This window comes from Cenococcum geophilum, assembly GCF_001692895.1.
Source record: "Cenococcum geophilum 1.58 unplaced genomic scaffold K441scaffold_41, whole genome shotgun sequence".
NCBI classification, from domain to species: domain Eukaryota; kingdom Fungi; phylum Ascomycota; class Dothideomycetes; order Gloniales; family Gloniaceae; genus Cenococcum; species Cenococcum geophilum.
In genome coordinates, this window is record NW_027137599.1 from 878,649 (window position 1) to 893,747 (window position 15,099).

The 15,099-nt window shown below is 49.2% G+C and overlaps 5 protein-coding genes across 5 annotated transcripts; 2 read left to right on the plus strand and 3 right to left on the minus strand.

The window, feature by feature from the left end:
* Positions 1-43: 43 nt before the first annotated feature.
* On the minus strand, positions 44-1,312 carry K441DRAFT_642006 (cytochrome c oxidase subunit VI). The gene is made up of 4 exons (XM_067646673.1): positions 1,068-1,312; positions 862-907; positions 645-762; positions 44-487 (listed from the first exon to the last, which is right to left on the minus strand). The coding sequence occupies exons 1-4, from the start codon at positions 1,232-1,234 to the stop codon at positions 372-374; spliced, it is 447 nt and encodes a 148-aa protein (XP_067500610.1). The 5' UTR covers positions 1,235-1,312; the 3' UTR covers positions 44-371.
* A 171-nt stretch (positions 1,313-1,483) lies between these two features.
* Positions 1,484-3,393, minus strand: K441DRAFT_616667 (elongation of fatty acids protein 3). Its single transcript, XM_067645753.1, has 4 exons — positions 2,620-3,393; positions 2,499-2,568; positions 2,234-2,446; positions 1,484-2,178 (listed from the first exon to the last, which is right to left on the minus strand). Exons 1-4 carry the CDS (start codon positions 3,028-3,030, stop codon positions 1,826-1,828), a joined length of 1,047 nt encoding a protein of 348 aa, XP_067500611.1. The 5' UTR covers positions 3,031-3,393; the 3' UTR covers positions 1,484-1,825.
* Positions 3,394-4,058: 665 nt separating this feature from the next.
* On the minus strand, positions 4,059-6,890 carry K441DRAFT_689059 (protein phosphatase 2A regulatory B subunit; the record flags this gene model as incomplete). Its single annotated transcript, XM_067652259.1, has 8 exons — positions 4,059-4,226; positions 4,417-4,783; positions 4,832-4,959; positions 5,013-5,183; positions 5,232-5,585; positions 5,637-6,245; positions 6,379-6,762; positions 6,867-6,890. The coding sequence occupies 8 exons, from the start codon at positions 6,888-6,890 to the stop codon at positions 4,059-4,061; spliced, it is 2,205 nt and encodes a 734-aa protein (XP_067500612.1).
* Positions 6,891-7,628: 738 nt separating this feature from the next.
* K441DRAFT_642010 (uncharacterized protein) lies at positions 7,629-9,926 on the plus strand. Its single transcript, XM_067646674.1, has 6 exons — positions 7,629-7,891; positions 7,944-8,283; positions 8,336-8,413; positions 8,468-8,576; positions 8,627-9,242; positions 9,298-9,926. Exons 1-6 carry the CDS (start codon positions 7,700-7,702, stop codon positions 9,862-9,864), a joined length of 1,902 nt encoding a protein of 633 aa, XP_067500613.1. The 5' UTR covers positions 7,629-7,699; the 3' UTR covers positions 9,865-9,926.
* A 141-nt stretch (positions 9,927-10,067) lies between these two features.
* Positions 10,068-14,634, plus strand: K441DRAFT_642014 (phosphoribosylformylglycinamidine synthase). The gene is made up of 2 exons (XM_067646675.1): positions 10,068-11,589; positions 11,638-14,634. The coding sequence occupies exons 1-2, from the start codon at positions 10,255-10,257 to the stop codon at positions 14,422-14,424; spliced, it is 4,122 nt and encodes a 1,373-aa protein (XP_067500614.1). The 5' UTR covers positions 10,068-10,254; the 3' UTR covers positions 14,425-14,634.
* The last annotated feature ends 465 nt before the right edge of the window (positions 14,635-15,099 follow it).

Here is a 15,099-nt window from a genome sequence, read left to right on the forward strand (position 1 = left end):
AATGGTTATCTTTCCATTCATCGGGGTGAGAACCCTTGAAAGATTGGTGTGAAGTTTTAAGTAGCGATTGGACACAACAAATTGCGTAGGGAGCAAAGCACTAGAGTTAGCAGAAGTGTAAAGTCATGCAGTCACAAGATGAAAAAACCTGTACAATTGCTTCATCACCGAGCACACTACAAGCGGCATACCGCTCCTCATTCCCCTCTCCATTCCATACTTTTGCTCCAAGGCGTCCATCTCAGAAACAAAGAAATTCATGATGATACAAGACAACGGCAGACTCGTCATCCCAGCTCTAGTAGTCCCGCCTTCCCAACCCCGATCCATCTACAGGCCCAAAATCAACACGATCTGGTTAGAGGGAGTATTTAGGCGTCCGGATACATAGTTTCCTTGAGAACGATGCCGAGCTCCTCCCGCAGCGGCTCTAGTTCTTGTAGGTATTCGTCGTATTGGCCTTTGTTTTCGACTTTGGCTTTGATGCCTGGGAGAGGATCTTGTTAGCAAGTTTCTTGTAGTCTCCGAGATTCTATCATTTCGGAATCTCTTGATCGCTAAAATTTTCGAAGTTTCAATGAGAGGATGAGAAGGGGTCATAGTACGTCCAGAGAAAGAGAACCACGCCCGTAAGATATACGCACCCTCGAAAACCCTCACAGCAGACGGATAGTCATTAACTCTCCGAGCAGCCTTCAAGGCAGCGACGATAACGGATGGTGCTGGCACGAGATCGTAGGCGAAGGCGTTGTTAAGGTTGCGCTGTTATCCCACCACATCGTTAGCTCTACCGCTTTTCTTATCCGTCCCTCTGAGTAATGGGTGGGAAGTCCGAGCACGGAAGCAGCAACGGCAACGTACCTGAAGCTCGAAGACATCGTTGACGTTGTCGAATTCCTTCTCGTACCTATTGAAAGCCGGTGTCTGTTAGTAAAAAGCTCAATGGCAGACACAATCTCGATTAAAAGCATGCCAATTGGCGATCCCTAGGCCCCAATGACGAATGGCCTCGAGGTGCAAAACGGGGCCATTGCCTTCCCAATCGTCCCTCAAGAGAACCATCCTACCTCGCACTAAACTCCTCAAAGGTCTCCTCAGCGTGCGGGTCATCCGAGCACCGTCTTGCAGTCGTACTGAAAGCTGGCCTGGAGCTCAGCACCGGCGTCACCCGGCGCGCGGGAGCCCTGAGCAAGCACAACGGCCGGGCGCGAGACGCGGCGCGAACGAAGGGCATAGCGGAGCGGGGAGGGAGAGGGAGCAGGAGTCCGGAGGAGTGGTGGTAGTGAGGGATGAGAAAAGCAGTGATTGATGGTAAAGTGAGGTACTTTGCTTTCGGCTGCAATCGTTGTGGCATGATCCCAGAATTCTGGTTAGGAGACTACTATCACGTGATATTGAGACTAGCTGTGATCAACACCGTAAATATGCGTATCAAATGCATATAGAAGACACAAACCGCAGTCTCCCTTGTATCAAACAAATTATGCATTACTTCTACATACGTGCCGTGCCGTGCGGTAATCTTACATTTACGGTAATGCCGTCATGACCCAAAAAGCATAATAGTTACACCTAAAAAAAAATAACAAGCGTACATCCTCGTCTCTAGGATGACGAAAGAAACGATGAGTCCATACCGCGAGGGCTTTTTCTGGAAGACAGCCAAGATCTGAGTGACTAGAGACTAAATGCTCTTCAAAAATCTTTTGTAGGGACACGTGAATCGAAAGCGGGCATCTAGGTGCCTTACAACATTGCTCGTGCAGGAAGAGAAGGTAGTCAGAATCCTCTCAATCCATCGTAGGCCTAGTCCGGGGAGAGCCTTTTATGCCTTGCGCGACCGTGTAACTCGTCCATTCGGTGTCGAAGAACCCGTAGAGTTCGCATGCCCATTAGCCAACGATGCCGCGCCTTGACTGAGACGCCTCCTCGCCTCCCCAACAGTCGGTACCTTCTCATCTGCCATCTCAACGAGAGCACTCTTCGCACGGCCTCTGCCCTTTGGTACAGGCTTCGAGTATGTGGCGAAGTAGAAGGAAATGAAGAGGAGGAGATACGAACTTAGGATGCAAATGCCTGCGATGGCGGCGAATTCCTCGCCTGCGCATTTACCTCCATTCGGGAGCCATGGCCAGTAGGTAGAGGTGAAGTAGGTCCAGGATGCAAAGTACACGAAGCCTAAGAAACGTTTTGTTAGAAGGCCAACAGACGCCACGGTATTCTCTAGGCTTACCAAGGTCAAGAACGAATTGGATAATTTGCATAATGGTGATGTATTTCTTCCACCAGATGCGAATCCCGCGCGCACTTTGGAAGTAGTACCAGTACATTACGACGTGAACCATGAGGTTTAGAGTAATAGGAACCCATGAGACAGACGTGCTCCCGATGAGCTGGGTGTAGCAAAGCAGTGCCGTCGCGCCATGGTGGTAGGTGTGGAGGAAGGCTAGGAGCACTGTTAGTATCGATAGCCTCTGGAGATGTGAGGAAGGGCTTACTCAAGGGCTTCTTCTTCAGGAAGAGAAAGCAGGTGTCTAACAATTCCAAGAATTTAGTCAGATAGTTGAGCTGTCGGTCGGATCAGCATAATCGATACGAGAACATGTATTGATGACCTACGTAATAAAGGATAACCAGTTTATCTGTCCAGCCTCCCTGGTGGTCGCAGATAGCAAAGAAAACCCCGTGCCTCATAACAATGGGAATAAGCTGCTCGGCGAACAGCACCAGCAAGCAAAAGCTAATTACCGTGAGGTAGAAGTTGTGCACCTTAAACAGAAAGTTGAGCAGATATGCCGGTCGGTTTCGCATCAACTCCCTTCCTCCGAAGATTATAAAGTAGTAGGACACAAGGATGGCAGCGGTAGCCTTCAGGGTTGATATTGGGGTCTCGCCAGGCACAAATCGAAAGTCTTGTGGTTTGTATCCTTTCACGGACTCGAAGCCCTTCTCGAATATAGGCCATAATGCAAGGCCGAATGGTCTTTCAAGGGATGGGGCGCCATACTGAATCCACTCCGGCTTCGACATGTTGAAAAGGTGAAGAGGATTAAAAATTCCAGGCGCGGAAGTTGCGGGACGAGTCGCGTAGATCACTAAAGGCGGCGACCAAAGGATATTTCTAGAGGACAAGGTGGACAAGAATAGGTCAGCACCAATGCTTAAGGAGTGACAGGAATTGAGGGAAAGATTTTGAACCCTGGGGACAGATCTCAGATGGGCAGATAGGCAGATGGGCAGATGGGCGGTCGAGGGGCGCGAGGCTATTTTGGGGCTTCGGGGGGTGTGCGCAACGACGGGGATGCAGGTGCGGAGGGAAAGGGGCCCGGAAATGAAATGATGTCCGCGCCTCCCGTCACCAAACAGAAAATGACGGACGCTCAACGGTTTTTCAGCCTCAAATGGGGGAATCGGGGCGACTCCCCCACTGAAAAGGCATAAAAGTGGCTGAACATTAATATTGGCTTTTAATCGCGAGCTGATTTCGCATTGCCTCTTCGGGCATATCTTGCGAGTTTTTGCCTATTATGGGATAAAAGAATGTCAAGAGGGTGAAAGATTGGCACCCAGCAACACTTTTCACACCACTTTTACACCACTTTCGCAAAACTTTCACCTCACTTAGCTTGCCCCGGCCAATTCATAGTACAGTGCAGGAATGTTATGTCAGCTGTCGGAGCGTGACAGGTCTATCAAACTCATGACAGATAGCGACAGACTCCCCCATCAAGCCCACTCAATTCTGCAGACGCCGCCAAATCCCTAATCCCACTCAAATCCTATGAGACGAGAAGAAATAACGCTCCAATCTCGTTTTTGGCCAAAAACCCACGCATTCTGCAACCTCATCTCCCGCAACAAAAACCCATCACTAAGAACAGAGAATAATATAAAGGGTCCGAAATCAACTAATCCGTAGCTAGTATTAGGAGCTTATCCCTGCGTCGACCATCCGCAAACAACAACTCTGTATATCGTAGCCACAACTAGGGTGAAAGTAAACCTAGGAAGAACAAGGTCGTGCATGGCGTGTATAGAGACATCATGAACTGCCCCTGTTATCCAATCCTTGTCACAGCTCCGCCAGAGTTGGAACGGGTAGGTCCTTGTGGAGGAGCCCCGCTGGAATTGCTACGTGAAATTGATGGAGAAACAACACCACCAGCCGATCCAGGACGGCTGTTACTCCGTGGCCGGCCCCCGGATCGTTGTGTTCTCGATTCTTCCTGTGATGAATGGTGCCGGCGCTGAAAGGAAAAAGCACAAAAACCAAGTCAGATCATCATACCCAAAGCAAACTGATCTCAAGAATAGAAGGAATTTTAGAGACCTAGGGATACGACTAAGAGTACACTGATTCGGTCATGAAAAGGGTTTCCCCAAAATGGAATGCTGAAGACTCGTAAATCAACTTACCGAATTCTGGCTCTGCCTGTCGTAGTCCTTGGGTCTTCTCTCACGCGCTGACAGAGCATCATCCTGAAGTCTGAGGGCCTCCAGCCGTCTTTGACTATCTTGACTCAACGGATCCGCATCATCTAATCGCATTGGTGAGCTGACCTTGGAGCCCTGTCCGGCAGCTGCTGGTGGTTTCGCCTCTACTCTTCCATTTTGTCTAGCTTTTGCTAGCTCCGACAACTTGTCCCATCTCAGCTGTCGTGATTGCTGTCTCTGATCGGCATTGTTCTGAGACTCGGCGTAGTCATGCGAACAGTCATCAAATAGTTGTGGGTTGACTTCCATGAAAAGCTTCATTGCGTTGTACACCATACCATGAATAGTTCTATAGCAGATTAGCTGGTGCAAGTAAGTGTAGTCTACTATGACTTACCGGTTCCAGTGGCCCTTGGAGTTTTCATACAAAGGAGCGAACATAATGGGCAAAATCACTTCAACGTTGTCGCTAACCAGGTTACAGAAATATTCGTTATTCCAGAAATATAGTGCTCGCTCAGCGACCTAAATCAAATGTTAGTTTGAGCGAAATTCTAGAATCATGGCTGCTTGCATACCTGAAAATGTGGGCTAGCAACGGATTTCGCAAGCTGATTAAACAACGGCTCTTGGACTTTTGCAAACTCCGCAGGGTCCATAACCTCGAAAATATCCTCTACCTCATTCAAGAACATGACTTCTTTTGTGCTATTGACCTTCGGCCAATATCGTAGAAGACCCAAGACAACCTTTCGAGAGTCAGCAATGTTCTAAGTGTAAGGATAAGGGGGTTAAACCTCTTCAGTCAACGCCGCATCTTTTTCCAAAAATTGTACTATACAATACGCCAATTGAGGGTGGTACATGCTGAGACTCTTCACCTTATGAAGTGGGATAAGAACGCGCGTTAGGAAGAGCTTATGCTCCTCTTTTAGTGGAAGAGCAAATCCGTTGATGATTGATCCAAGAATTTCTAGAAGCTCCGCGATTCCATTAAAGCGCTCGGTTTCATAGATAAACTGGAAGAAGACGTTGTTCATCGAACGCCGAATGAACGACCTGAGATTGAGGAACTTGCCGTATATTCGGTGAAGCGTTGTCTTGAGAAAATCCCGTTCGCGAGGGTCTTCCGAATCGAACAATTCCAGGAGCTATAATACGTTTAGCAATAAATTTTGGCGTCATTAATTTTGCACACTTACTTGGAGCACAAAGCTGTGATCGATGTATTGCTTTGCAATATTTGTGTTGAAGTCTTGGCTCTCGATAAAGCGAAGGAAGAATTCATACACAACTTGGATATGTGGCCAAGCAACTTCAAGGACCGGTTCATCTTCTTCAGGATCAAAGGCTTCCCCTTGCGGATTCATAGGTGGAGGAATTGGTCGAAACAGATTCTTGCTGAACATCTCGACCACACGCGGGTACATCCGGTCGGTGATGACCTGTCGATTATTCGCAACATAGTCCAGCAGCTCATGCAAGGCTAACCGCTTGATCTCTTTGGACTTCATATCGCCGCTAGCATCGTTAAAATCGAATATGATATTACATTGATCAATTTTCTGCATGAACAGCTCTTCGCGCTTGTTTGGAGGAACTTCATGAAAACCAGGGAGCTTCTCCAGCTCTCGCTGTCTCTGGTCTGAGATATCAAATCTGGAAGAGTGTTGTCTTTTGGGTGTTCTGATGCCTTCCGCGACATCCTTGGGTGTGGTCTGGAGACGGTCGAATAGCAAAGACTTTTGCCCGGCCTTAGGAGGTAGAAGGTCGCCTGGCATTGTTTCCGCGGCTCCTGGTGGAGGAACATGCTGTTTGAGCCGCCTATAATTAGCGAATATGATCTATTGTCCTGGTACAAACCCTGCATATTTCACACACCAAGACACGGCGCAAAGAAATGCGAGCTTTCTTTTGCCCTGAAACAGATGAAATTCTACTCACCGGTGCGCTCGGACTTATAACAACACTGGGCGCAAGAGGCTGGTTTGCTCGATGGGGTGTGCCTGGGCCTGCTCCACTGGGACTTCCCGCACCACCAAGACTCATCATGCCTTGCTGTCCAGCTAAGAACTGTGGTCCAGCAGCCAATGCATTGGGTAGGCCCGGTTGCGCAGCCTGCACCGAGTTAGGTGTGACGCCTGCACCATTGTCTCCAGCCGGAAGCGGTTTATTGCGTGAATCTATCAGCTGTGTTGTAGATGACGTTGGAGTAGCATGGGCCGAGCCTGATGGAGAATGAGTGGACGAGCCACCATGGGAGGGCGAAGATGTCCCAGAAGTCGAATCTTTCTTTTTCGATGATTTGTTGTCTTTAGCCCGCGAGAGCTGCTCGTGCTGAGTATGTTAGCTTCCGCTCAGCCAAAGCTGTAGCCGAATGGACAGCGCCAATAGAGGGGTCGACGGGTCGGGAGGTGTTCAAGAACGCTTACAACTCTCTGCCTGAAACCTTTCATAACTACGACCTGCGCGAATGCACCTTATATGGTGCGAATGTCTCCAGTGACACGGTTCGAGAAGGGCTTCCCCCTCAAAGGGACTCCGCAGCGAAGCCGGGCTGCCTAAGAGAGACAATCCTAGAAGGAGCTATCGCCTTCACAAAGTGTATCGTAGGGTGTAGGGAGTGAGGCCGACTCAGGCAGACATCGAAAAGGCCGGGGCTCGGGGAGGAGTTATGGTTGTTTAAGGCTAAGAGCAACGGTTGCTGTGATACGGTAGGCTGGGAAGACAGAGCTCGGCGCACGTGGATGGCGAAAGAAAAGAGACAATGATGAACGGATCTAGCTCAGCATGGAGGTGCGAAAGAGGTCTGGCAACAGAGTAATGCTGGTGTGCAGTACGAGACAATCTAGAGGGATGCGAGTGACGGCTTCTGAGGAGGTTGAGCAACCATTTCCCTTAGCGAGAGAGCGCACGGTCGCGGGGTTGGAGAAGGTGTTGGTGGTGGTGCTCTGGTGCCAGCCAGAACGCTTAGGGGCAGCGGTGGGTGAAGTTTGGGATTGGCAGGAGCCCTCTCCTCTTTCAGACAGCCCAGTAACCCCCGATACAAGAGACTAGAAGCCTGCGGGAATTACAGCATGGCGACAGGGTTATACTGTATCGCTTTTTAAAAATAAGTGCTATACATAGTTGTTAGTGACCAACGATATCTACACACTCTCGCTAGCCAGATAAAGTTCCAAAAGCTCCCAAATCTCCTGATAAATCCCTACGTTCGGCCACCGCATCACTTGCATTCACGTGCTATAATAATTGCATCGCCTTTATGGCCTCGCCGCAGCCTACAGCCCTCACGCACGAGCAGAGAAATCAGTCTGCAGCAGCACCCAATGGGGCGGAAACTTCACCATGGCTCCATGTACCGTCTCAACTCATCACAATCGTGGAGCATCCGTGCATCGTGAAAAATGTCGATAAGGGTATTAAATCTTTGGGTGGAGAAGTCAAACTCAGCAAAGTGAGTTCATTGCATAAAAACATTCATGATCTAATGCTAACGGGTCCCATAGTTTTTGGGACTGAAGGACTTCACCAAAACCATCGGAGTTTCTCTGCGGCCTGACGATGCCTTGGCCAAACCAGTCATGTCCAGTACGGTCAAAACAAGCAATTTGTTACTCAAAGTCACAGTGCCCAAAAGAACAGGCCGCAAGCGTAAACGGGGCTCAAATGGGCCGTTTCTCTCTGGATCTGAAGTTCAGCAAAATGGAGCTTCTGTCGAACGAGTTCCATTGAACCCGAACATGCCATTCGTTGAGGCCAAAACCGTGCTTCGTTGCTTGCGAGACAATGCTACCGAATACGGTGTTGAGCCTTCTGGTGTCGTTCAGGAAACTCATCGATTCCGCGGTAAGAATTGTAAACCTTGTCGTTGTATTATGAATGCAGCCTGACATTTTAGGCTTGCCCGACTTTCAATACGCTACGACCCGCAACCCTCTTATGGACAGTATTAGAGAATGCATAATGCCGCTTGAATGTAAGACTTTTGATCAGTGTCTTAGGCATGTACTAGCTCTAACAAAATACCCAGACGAGAAGCTGAAAGCATTCAAGCTGAATACAACCTCGGGAATTCATTTGTACCCCGACATAGGACCAGCAGCAGTATTTAGCCAGTCGGCTATGTCTCTCAATTATGCGTGGGTTAGCCAAGATTATTCGAATCCGTCGACTAATCCTAGAAAAATAGTTACCGTCAGAATCCGGGTGTTCAGTTTACCACGGATGCCTCAGGCCAGTTACAAATTGCGAATATGATGCCAAAGACTCCCAATGGCCATTTTGTGGAATTCGACATTGAATCTGTGCCGGCGTCACTTACGCTTCCCCTGCCATCCGAAGAGAGCTTAAGGCCGGATATTCAAGCGGCCATCCGTGATGTTCGGGCCGAATTCGAGAAACGTCCCATAATGACAAGGCGTGTCCTTCTAAACATTCTCGGTCGAGACAGATTTGAAAAAATTAGGGTGGCCTATGGTTATGTTGCATATGGATTCAATTCTGGGCCGTGGAGAGATTGCTTCATCAAATTCGGCGTAGATCCGCGTTCGGATCCCAAGTACCGCCACTATCAATCGATGATGTTCCAAACATTCCGGAGAGAAAAGAATGAAACAAATGCATATGGAACACAGAATGAGAATACAACCGGGAACGGTGCGGGAAGCAGAACAGCAGGTGGACGAGGACACATATTCGACGGACAAACGGTCTCACGAGACGGAAAGGTGTGGCAAGCTTGCGATATCACTGATCCTGTGATCCGCCAGGTCCTTGATATTAGTGATATCAGGACTACATGCGATGTAAGTGTTTTGTCCAATCTCTAAGGTTCTGAATTCCTTCTTAAGCCTGTTACAGGCTAGAGCTCATGGTTGGCATCATGCGGGAACTTGGGCAAAGGCCAGAGTGATTATGAGAGACAAAATCACCACCATCTTAGAAGGAGGCACGCCTGATAATAGCATCTATCAAAGGATCCTCAAATGGCCGGAGATAATCAACGATGATAACATATGGGAGACCAGGGAAGTGCAACTCAGGCGCGACCTGGACATCACACCAAAGGAGTATAGAATCATGGCTCAAGTTCGTGACTTGGCCAGACAACCAGCCCATATGGCAAACAGAGTAGCTACAGGCAAGCGCAGATACGGGACAAGAGTGTCAAAAGAAGAGGCTGCCGAGTTGATGGCTGTGGGGGACACTGATCTCTCCGAAGAGCTCGAAAACGACCTGGATTGGTCTGAAGAAGATGGATTCTTTGATGACGATGATGACGAAGGTCAGGGTATCGAAGGAGATGGTGGCGGTATGGAGGGCGAGGGCTCTGCAGATGATGGCCCCGAAAGCCCAACCGAGAATATCATGAACAGTGACGCCCAGCAGGCATTAGAAGGAGGGGGCGATGCAATGGATGTTAGTTGAGTGGATTGGAATGAGTGAGAGTACTTAGATATATGTCCAGAGAGAATATACCGAAGATGAACAACTTACTTTTAGTAAACGGGCCAATAGGCTGGTGTGGCGGGGGCTGAAAGGTGTGGCGCGGATGTGCGCCACCATTCGGCGCCCCTCGTTCGACAAAGAAAATCTCAAAACCCCACCATTTCTATGAGCCTACTCCATGCGGCTGCACTCGCCCCAACTCGTATACGCCCTCGCTCTCCGTGCAGAGTTTCTGATGCCCAACAATTAACTTCTGTCGGCTACGCTAGCTCACACAAACACATTCTTTCCGTTTTCCAGGCTTGCTATATTACACCAGACGCATCCGCAACCCGAAACCTGAAATCCGAAGAAGCGCTATTCGAAGCTATGGCGGCAAGTCGGGATCCCTATCTCGTTATCCCTGGCTCCTCTGCCTTCTCCGACTTTCGACTAGCTAGACTAGCTCAAAGTATCGGAGCAATCAAAGTGAGGGCAATATGGCTACACTTCATCAATCCACACAAAGCACTTGAAGATGACGAGTTCCGGATCCTTGGACAGCTTCTGCAGTATGGTGATGCGCCCAGCAGTGATGATAGAGTATACCAGACCTTACTCGACGCCGTGGTTCGCAGTGGCAACCCAAGGGATCCGAATACAGCAATATTCTACGTATGCCCAAGACCAGGTACAACATCGCCGTGGAGCTCTCAGGCGACAAGCATAGCACATGTATGCACCTTACGAGGTTGCGTCAAGCGCATTGAGCGAGGAATGGCTATTGCCGCAACTTTTGAAAGGCCTCTGGATACCGATTTTATCCCAAGACCAGACTCCCTTCACGACCGTATGACGCAGACAATCAATCGATTCCCTCCAAATCTGAACTTGATATTTGCCGAACACGACCCCGCACCAGCGACCAGCGTATCACTTGAATCAGCCGACAGTACACCGCAAGCCGCTTTACAAAAGGCCAACAGAACTTTAGGTCTAGCATTAGATGCGTCGGAAATCGAATATTTGGTGGATGCATACACTCAGCAGTTGAAGAGGGGACCAGTAGACGTGGAGCTGTTCATGTTCGCACAGGTGAATTCTGAACATTGCAGGCACAAGCAGTTTAACGCGGATTGGACAATTGATGGCATGCGAAAGTCCCGAACGTTATTCGAAATGATTCGGAACACATATCATAAGCATCCAAAGTATGTGGTTAGTGCGTACAGTGACAACGCGGCCGTGCTTGAAGGAGAAGAAGCTAGTTTCTGGGCTCCAAATCACATTTCGGGAGAGTGGAACCAGACAAAGGAAACTGTGCATATTCTAGCGAAGGTGGAGACTCATAACCATCCAACTGCCGTGTCTCCGTACCCAGGAGCGGCAACGGGTCAAGGCGGTGAAATAAGGGACGAGGGAGCAGTCGGGCGAGGTTCAAAACCAAAAGCTGGGTTGGCCGGTTTCAGTGTCTCTGACCTCCTTATTCCAGGATGCGAACAGCCATGGGAAATGAAGGACGTAGGCAAACCAGCACATATTGCAAGCAGTCTAGATATTATGATCGAGGCCCCTATTGGAGGTGCTGCGTTCAACAATGAGTTTGGACGTCCTTGCACCACAGGTTATTTCAGAACCCTCCTTACGAAGGTCTCCACCTCCGAGAAAGAGGTTGAAATTAGAGGGTACTGCAAACCAATAATTCTGGTTGGAGGTGTCGGGACGGTAGGTTTTCCCTCTTTTCCGTTGTAGAGGTATCTGCTAATTCCTTAGACCCGACCTCAGCATGCGCTCAAAGAGAAGGGTCTCGTCCACCCCGGAGCATATCTTATTGTCATCGGTGGCCCCGCCATGTTGATTGGTCTGGGTGGCGGTGCTGCCTCAAGTATTCAGCCAGGAGAGGGATCCGTCGACCTTGACTTTGCCAGTGTACAGAGAGGAAATGCAGAAGTTCAGAGAAGAGCACAAGAAGTCATCAATACTTGCACTTCTATGGGCAGTCAGAATCCAATCCTATTAATCCATGACGTTGGCGCTGGAGGATTATCGAACGCTCTCCCAGAGCTTGTTCACGACGCTGGTCTTGGTGCCAAGTTCGAACTTCGAGAAGTCGACAATGCAGATAAGAGTATGAGTCCACTGCAAATCTGGTGCTGTGAAGCGCAAGAACGGTACGTCTTAGCAGTAGCACCGGAGGCACTCGATCTGTTCAAGCGCATCTGCAGGAGGGAGCGCTGCGGATACTCTGTAGTGGGAACAGCAACAGGAGGTTCCACTGAACAGGAACAACACCTCGTCCTCATGGACAGAGATTCACGAGACTTTCCTAAACCAATTGACCTACCTATGTCTATCCTCTTCGGAAAACCGCCCAAGATGACAAGGATTATCGACTCTAGGCAGTTAAGGTTGCCAGTTTTTGATAGTAGTCTTTCGAACTACTTACCAAAAGCTTCTAACAGTGATCTTCTTAAAGAAGCTGTGGACAGAGTACTTACTCTTCCTTCCGTAGGCTCAAAGTCATTCCTCATCACAATTGGCGATAGGACAGTTGGTGGGCTTACAGTTCGGGATCAGATGGTGGGACCATGGCAAGTTCCAGTCGCTGATGCGTCTGTCACTGCGACCTCCTTGCTTCCAGGTATTAAGACCGGAGAGGTTATGGCCGTGGGTGAAAAGCCTACGCTTGCTCTTATTTCGCCTACAGCATCAGCGCGTATGGCTGTGGCAGAGTCGTTAATGAACATCGCTGCTGCAAGCATTCTTAATCGGCTTAATCGGGTGCGGCTCTCAGCAAATTGGATGGCAGCTAGCAGTCATCCCGGAGAAGGCGCAGCCCTATATGAGGCGGTGGAGGCTATTGGGATGGATCTTTGCCCTAGACTCGGTATTAGCATTCCTGTTGGGAAAGACTCCATGTCCATGAAGATGAAATGGACAGATGACAAATCGAAATTAGCTCGTGAAGTGACAGCTCCACTATCGCTTGTCATATCAGCCTTTGCCCCTGTAGAAAGGATTGATCGAACGTGGACCCCCGCCTTAGAAAGACTCGAAGATGCCGGCGAGACAATTCTGCTTTTCGTAGATCTGGCAGAAGCAAAGAAAGCCATGGGCGGTTCCGCGTTGGCGCAAGTGTTCAAACAAATTGGAGACGAAGCTCCTGACGTTCGCGATCCCGATATTATCAAAGATTATTATGATGCTGTCGAACAGCTCCATGAATCAGGCATTGTGTTAGCATATCATGATCGCTCCGATGGCGGCTTGTTTACGACTTTGGTGGAAATGATGTTTGCCGGACGTTGCGGCCTGGAAATTATGCTGGATGGTATTTGCCGTTCTAGTGAGACCAGAGACATCATTGAAACTCTTTTCAACGAAGAACTAGGGGCAGTATTCCAAGTTCGGAAGAAAGATGAAATAGAGTTTCACAGATGTTTTGCTACTTGTGGGCCTCCTCCTGGCATGATTAAGAAAATTGGAAGGGTACCAGCATCGTCGAAACAGGAGATTTCATTCCGCTATGGCCTTGAGGTTGCATACCGTAGTTCTCGAGACGTTCTTCAGCAACGATGGGCAGAAACCTCCCATCAAATGCAGCGACTTCGGGATAATCCAGCCTGCGCAGATACGGAGTTCAACAATATCAAAGATAATTCCGACCCCGGTCTCCGTTACAAGTTGACATACAATCCTAAGGAGAACATCCTCCCCCTCACAGCAACTATATCCTCGGCATTTACATCGAAACCTCGCGTCGCTATCCTTCGAGAAGAAGGTGTTAACGGCCAAGCCGAAATGGCTTTTGCCTTTACCGTGGCCGGATTTTCTGCCGTTGACGTTCATATGACTGATATCCTCTCGGGGAGAGTCTCCCTTGCCTCCTTCGTTGGTCTCGCTGCTTGCGGCGGCTTCTCCTACGGCGACGTTCTTGGTGCTGGTCAAGGCTGGGCCAAGTGCGTTCTGCTGCACCCTGAAGCTCGTAAGGAGTTCAAAGACTTCTTTGAGCGGAAGGATACGTTCAGCTTGGGTGTCTGTAACGGATGCCAGTTTCTCTCGAAGCTAAAAGGACTTATACCAGGGGCGGGCTTCTGGCCAACCTTTGAACGCAACGTAAGCGAGCAGTATGAAGCTCGTGTTTGCATGGTAGAGGTCATAGATCCGCCTGGCCGCACGCCTTCGGTATTCTTACATGGCATGCACGGCTCCACCCTTCCCATCGTCACCGCGCATGGAGAAGGCCGCGCGACGTTTCCTCCTTCGACTATTTCTGCGTCCACCCCCGAGGCGCTTTGTGGCCAAGGCCTCGTTTCTCTTCGATACGTGGATAATTATCTCACACCAACAGAGAAATATCCATTCAATCCGAATGGTAGTCCACAGGGTATCACAGGCGTCAGGACGCCAGATGGGAGGTGTTTAGCGCTCATGCCACATCCGGAACGCACTATCTTGAGGGAGGTCGCGAGCTGGGTTCCTCGCGAGAAAATGGTAGAGTGGGGTGAGTTTGGGCCGTGGGTCAGGATGTTTAAGAGTGCAAGGAGATGGGTTGGTTAGGTGCGCGACAAGATGAGAAGGGAGATGGCGTTCAGGCACCGGGATTTAGATGGCATTTGACTTCTAGATGTTGCAGATGTATAAGAATATTGGATGACTAATTGGATTCTCGGGATTGTTGAATACTTCTTTTCTGCTCTTACCCCTTGGCGAGGTGCACAAGCCGGCCATATCCCAAAATTTAGCCACTAGCTTATGTTACAGAAGCCTAAGTGTCAGGTAAAACCCTAAGGCTCTAATAATTAGGAATTAACATACGAATATGTGACGCTGAACGGCCTTCTTTTGTGGCATTAGTGATTGCAAGGCACTAATCGAATAATTGTCATCTGCCCTACGATCTCGGTCTCTCAGTCGCTTCAGCTGTGACACTTGTAGTTGTTTTGAGCATTTTGAAAACATACTCGGGGTTCCTTTCTAGCGCAGCTAGATACGTTTATGCGCATCCTAATTAGCCGCAGGACCAGTTGCGGTGTCGTTGTGGTACTTATCTAGGGGCTTGGCTGCTATAAAAGTTTGTTATGCCAAGGATACACCATACATAATTGGGAAATCACGTGAAAAGAACCACATCTTGATGTCTGGATTGGGATTTGTTTGCTAGTCTGTAACAAACTTGCCAAGGTGACGGCCGAATACGCCCCTTGCAAGTCCAGGCAATGAAGTCGAACTTAG

Coding starts and splice junctions, on each gene's coding strand:
- K441DRAFT_642006 (XM_067646673.1), bottom strand. CDS start 1,234: ATGCCCTTCGTTCGCGCCGCGTCTCGCGCCCGGCCGTTGTGCTTGCTC. Junction 763..861: donor ACGATGTCTTCGAGCTTCAG/GTACGTTGCCGT, acceptor GTGGGATAACAG/CGCAACCTTAACAACGCCTT. Junction 488..644: donor TGCTGTGAGGGTTTTCGAGG/GTGCGTATATCT, acceptor ATCCTCTCCCAG/GCATCAAAGCCAAAGTCGAA.
- K441DRAFT_616667 (XM_067645753.1), bottom strand. CDS start 3,030: ATGTCGAAGCCGGAGTGGATTCAGTATGGCGCCCCATCCCTTGAAAGA. Junction 2,447..2,498: donor CCTGAAGAAGAAGCCCTTGA/GTAAGCCCTTCC, acceptor CAGTGCTCCTAG/CCTTCCTCCACACCTACCAC. Junction 2,179..2,233: donor CCAATTCGTTCTTGACCTTG/GTAAGCCTAGAG, acceptor AACGTTTCTTAG/GCTTCGTGTACTTTGCATCC.
- K441DRAFT_642010 (XM_067646674.1), top strand. CDS start 7,700: ATGGCCTCGCCGCAGCCTACAGCCCTCACGCACGAGCAGAGAAATCAG. Junction 8,414..8,467: donor ATGCATAATGCCGCTTGAAT/GTAAGACTTTTG, acceptor CAAAATACCCAG/ACGAGAAGCTGAAAGCATTC. Junction 9,243..9,297: donor ATATCAGGACTACATGCGAT/GTAAGTGTTTTG, acceptor AGCCTGTTACAG/GCTAGAGCTCATGGTTGGCA.
- K441DRAFT_642014 (XM_067646675.1), top strand. CDS start 10,255: ATGGCGGCAAGTCGGGATCCCTATCTCGTTATCCCTGGCTCCTCTGCC. Junction 11,590..11,637: donor TGGTTGGAGGTGTCGGGACG/GTAGGTTTTCCC, acceptor CTAATTCCTTAG/ACCCGACCTCAGCATGCGCT.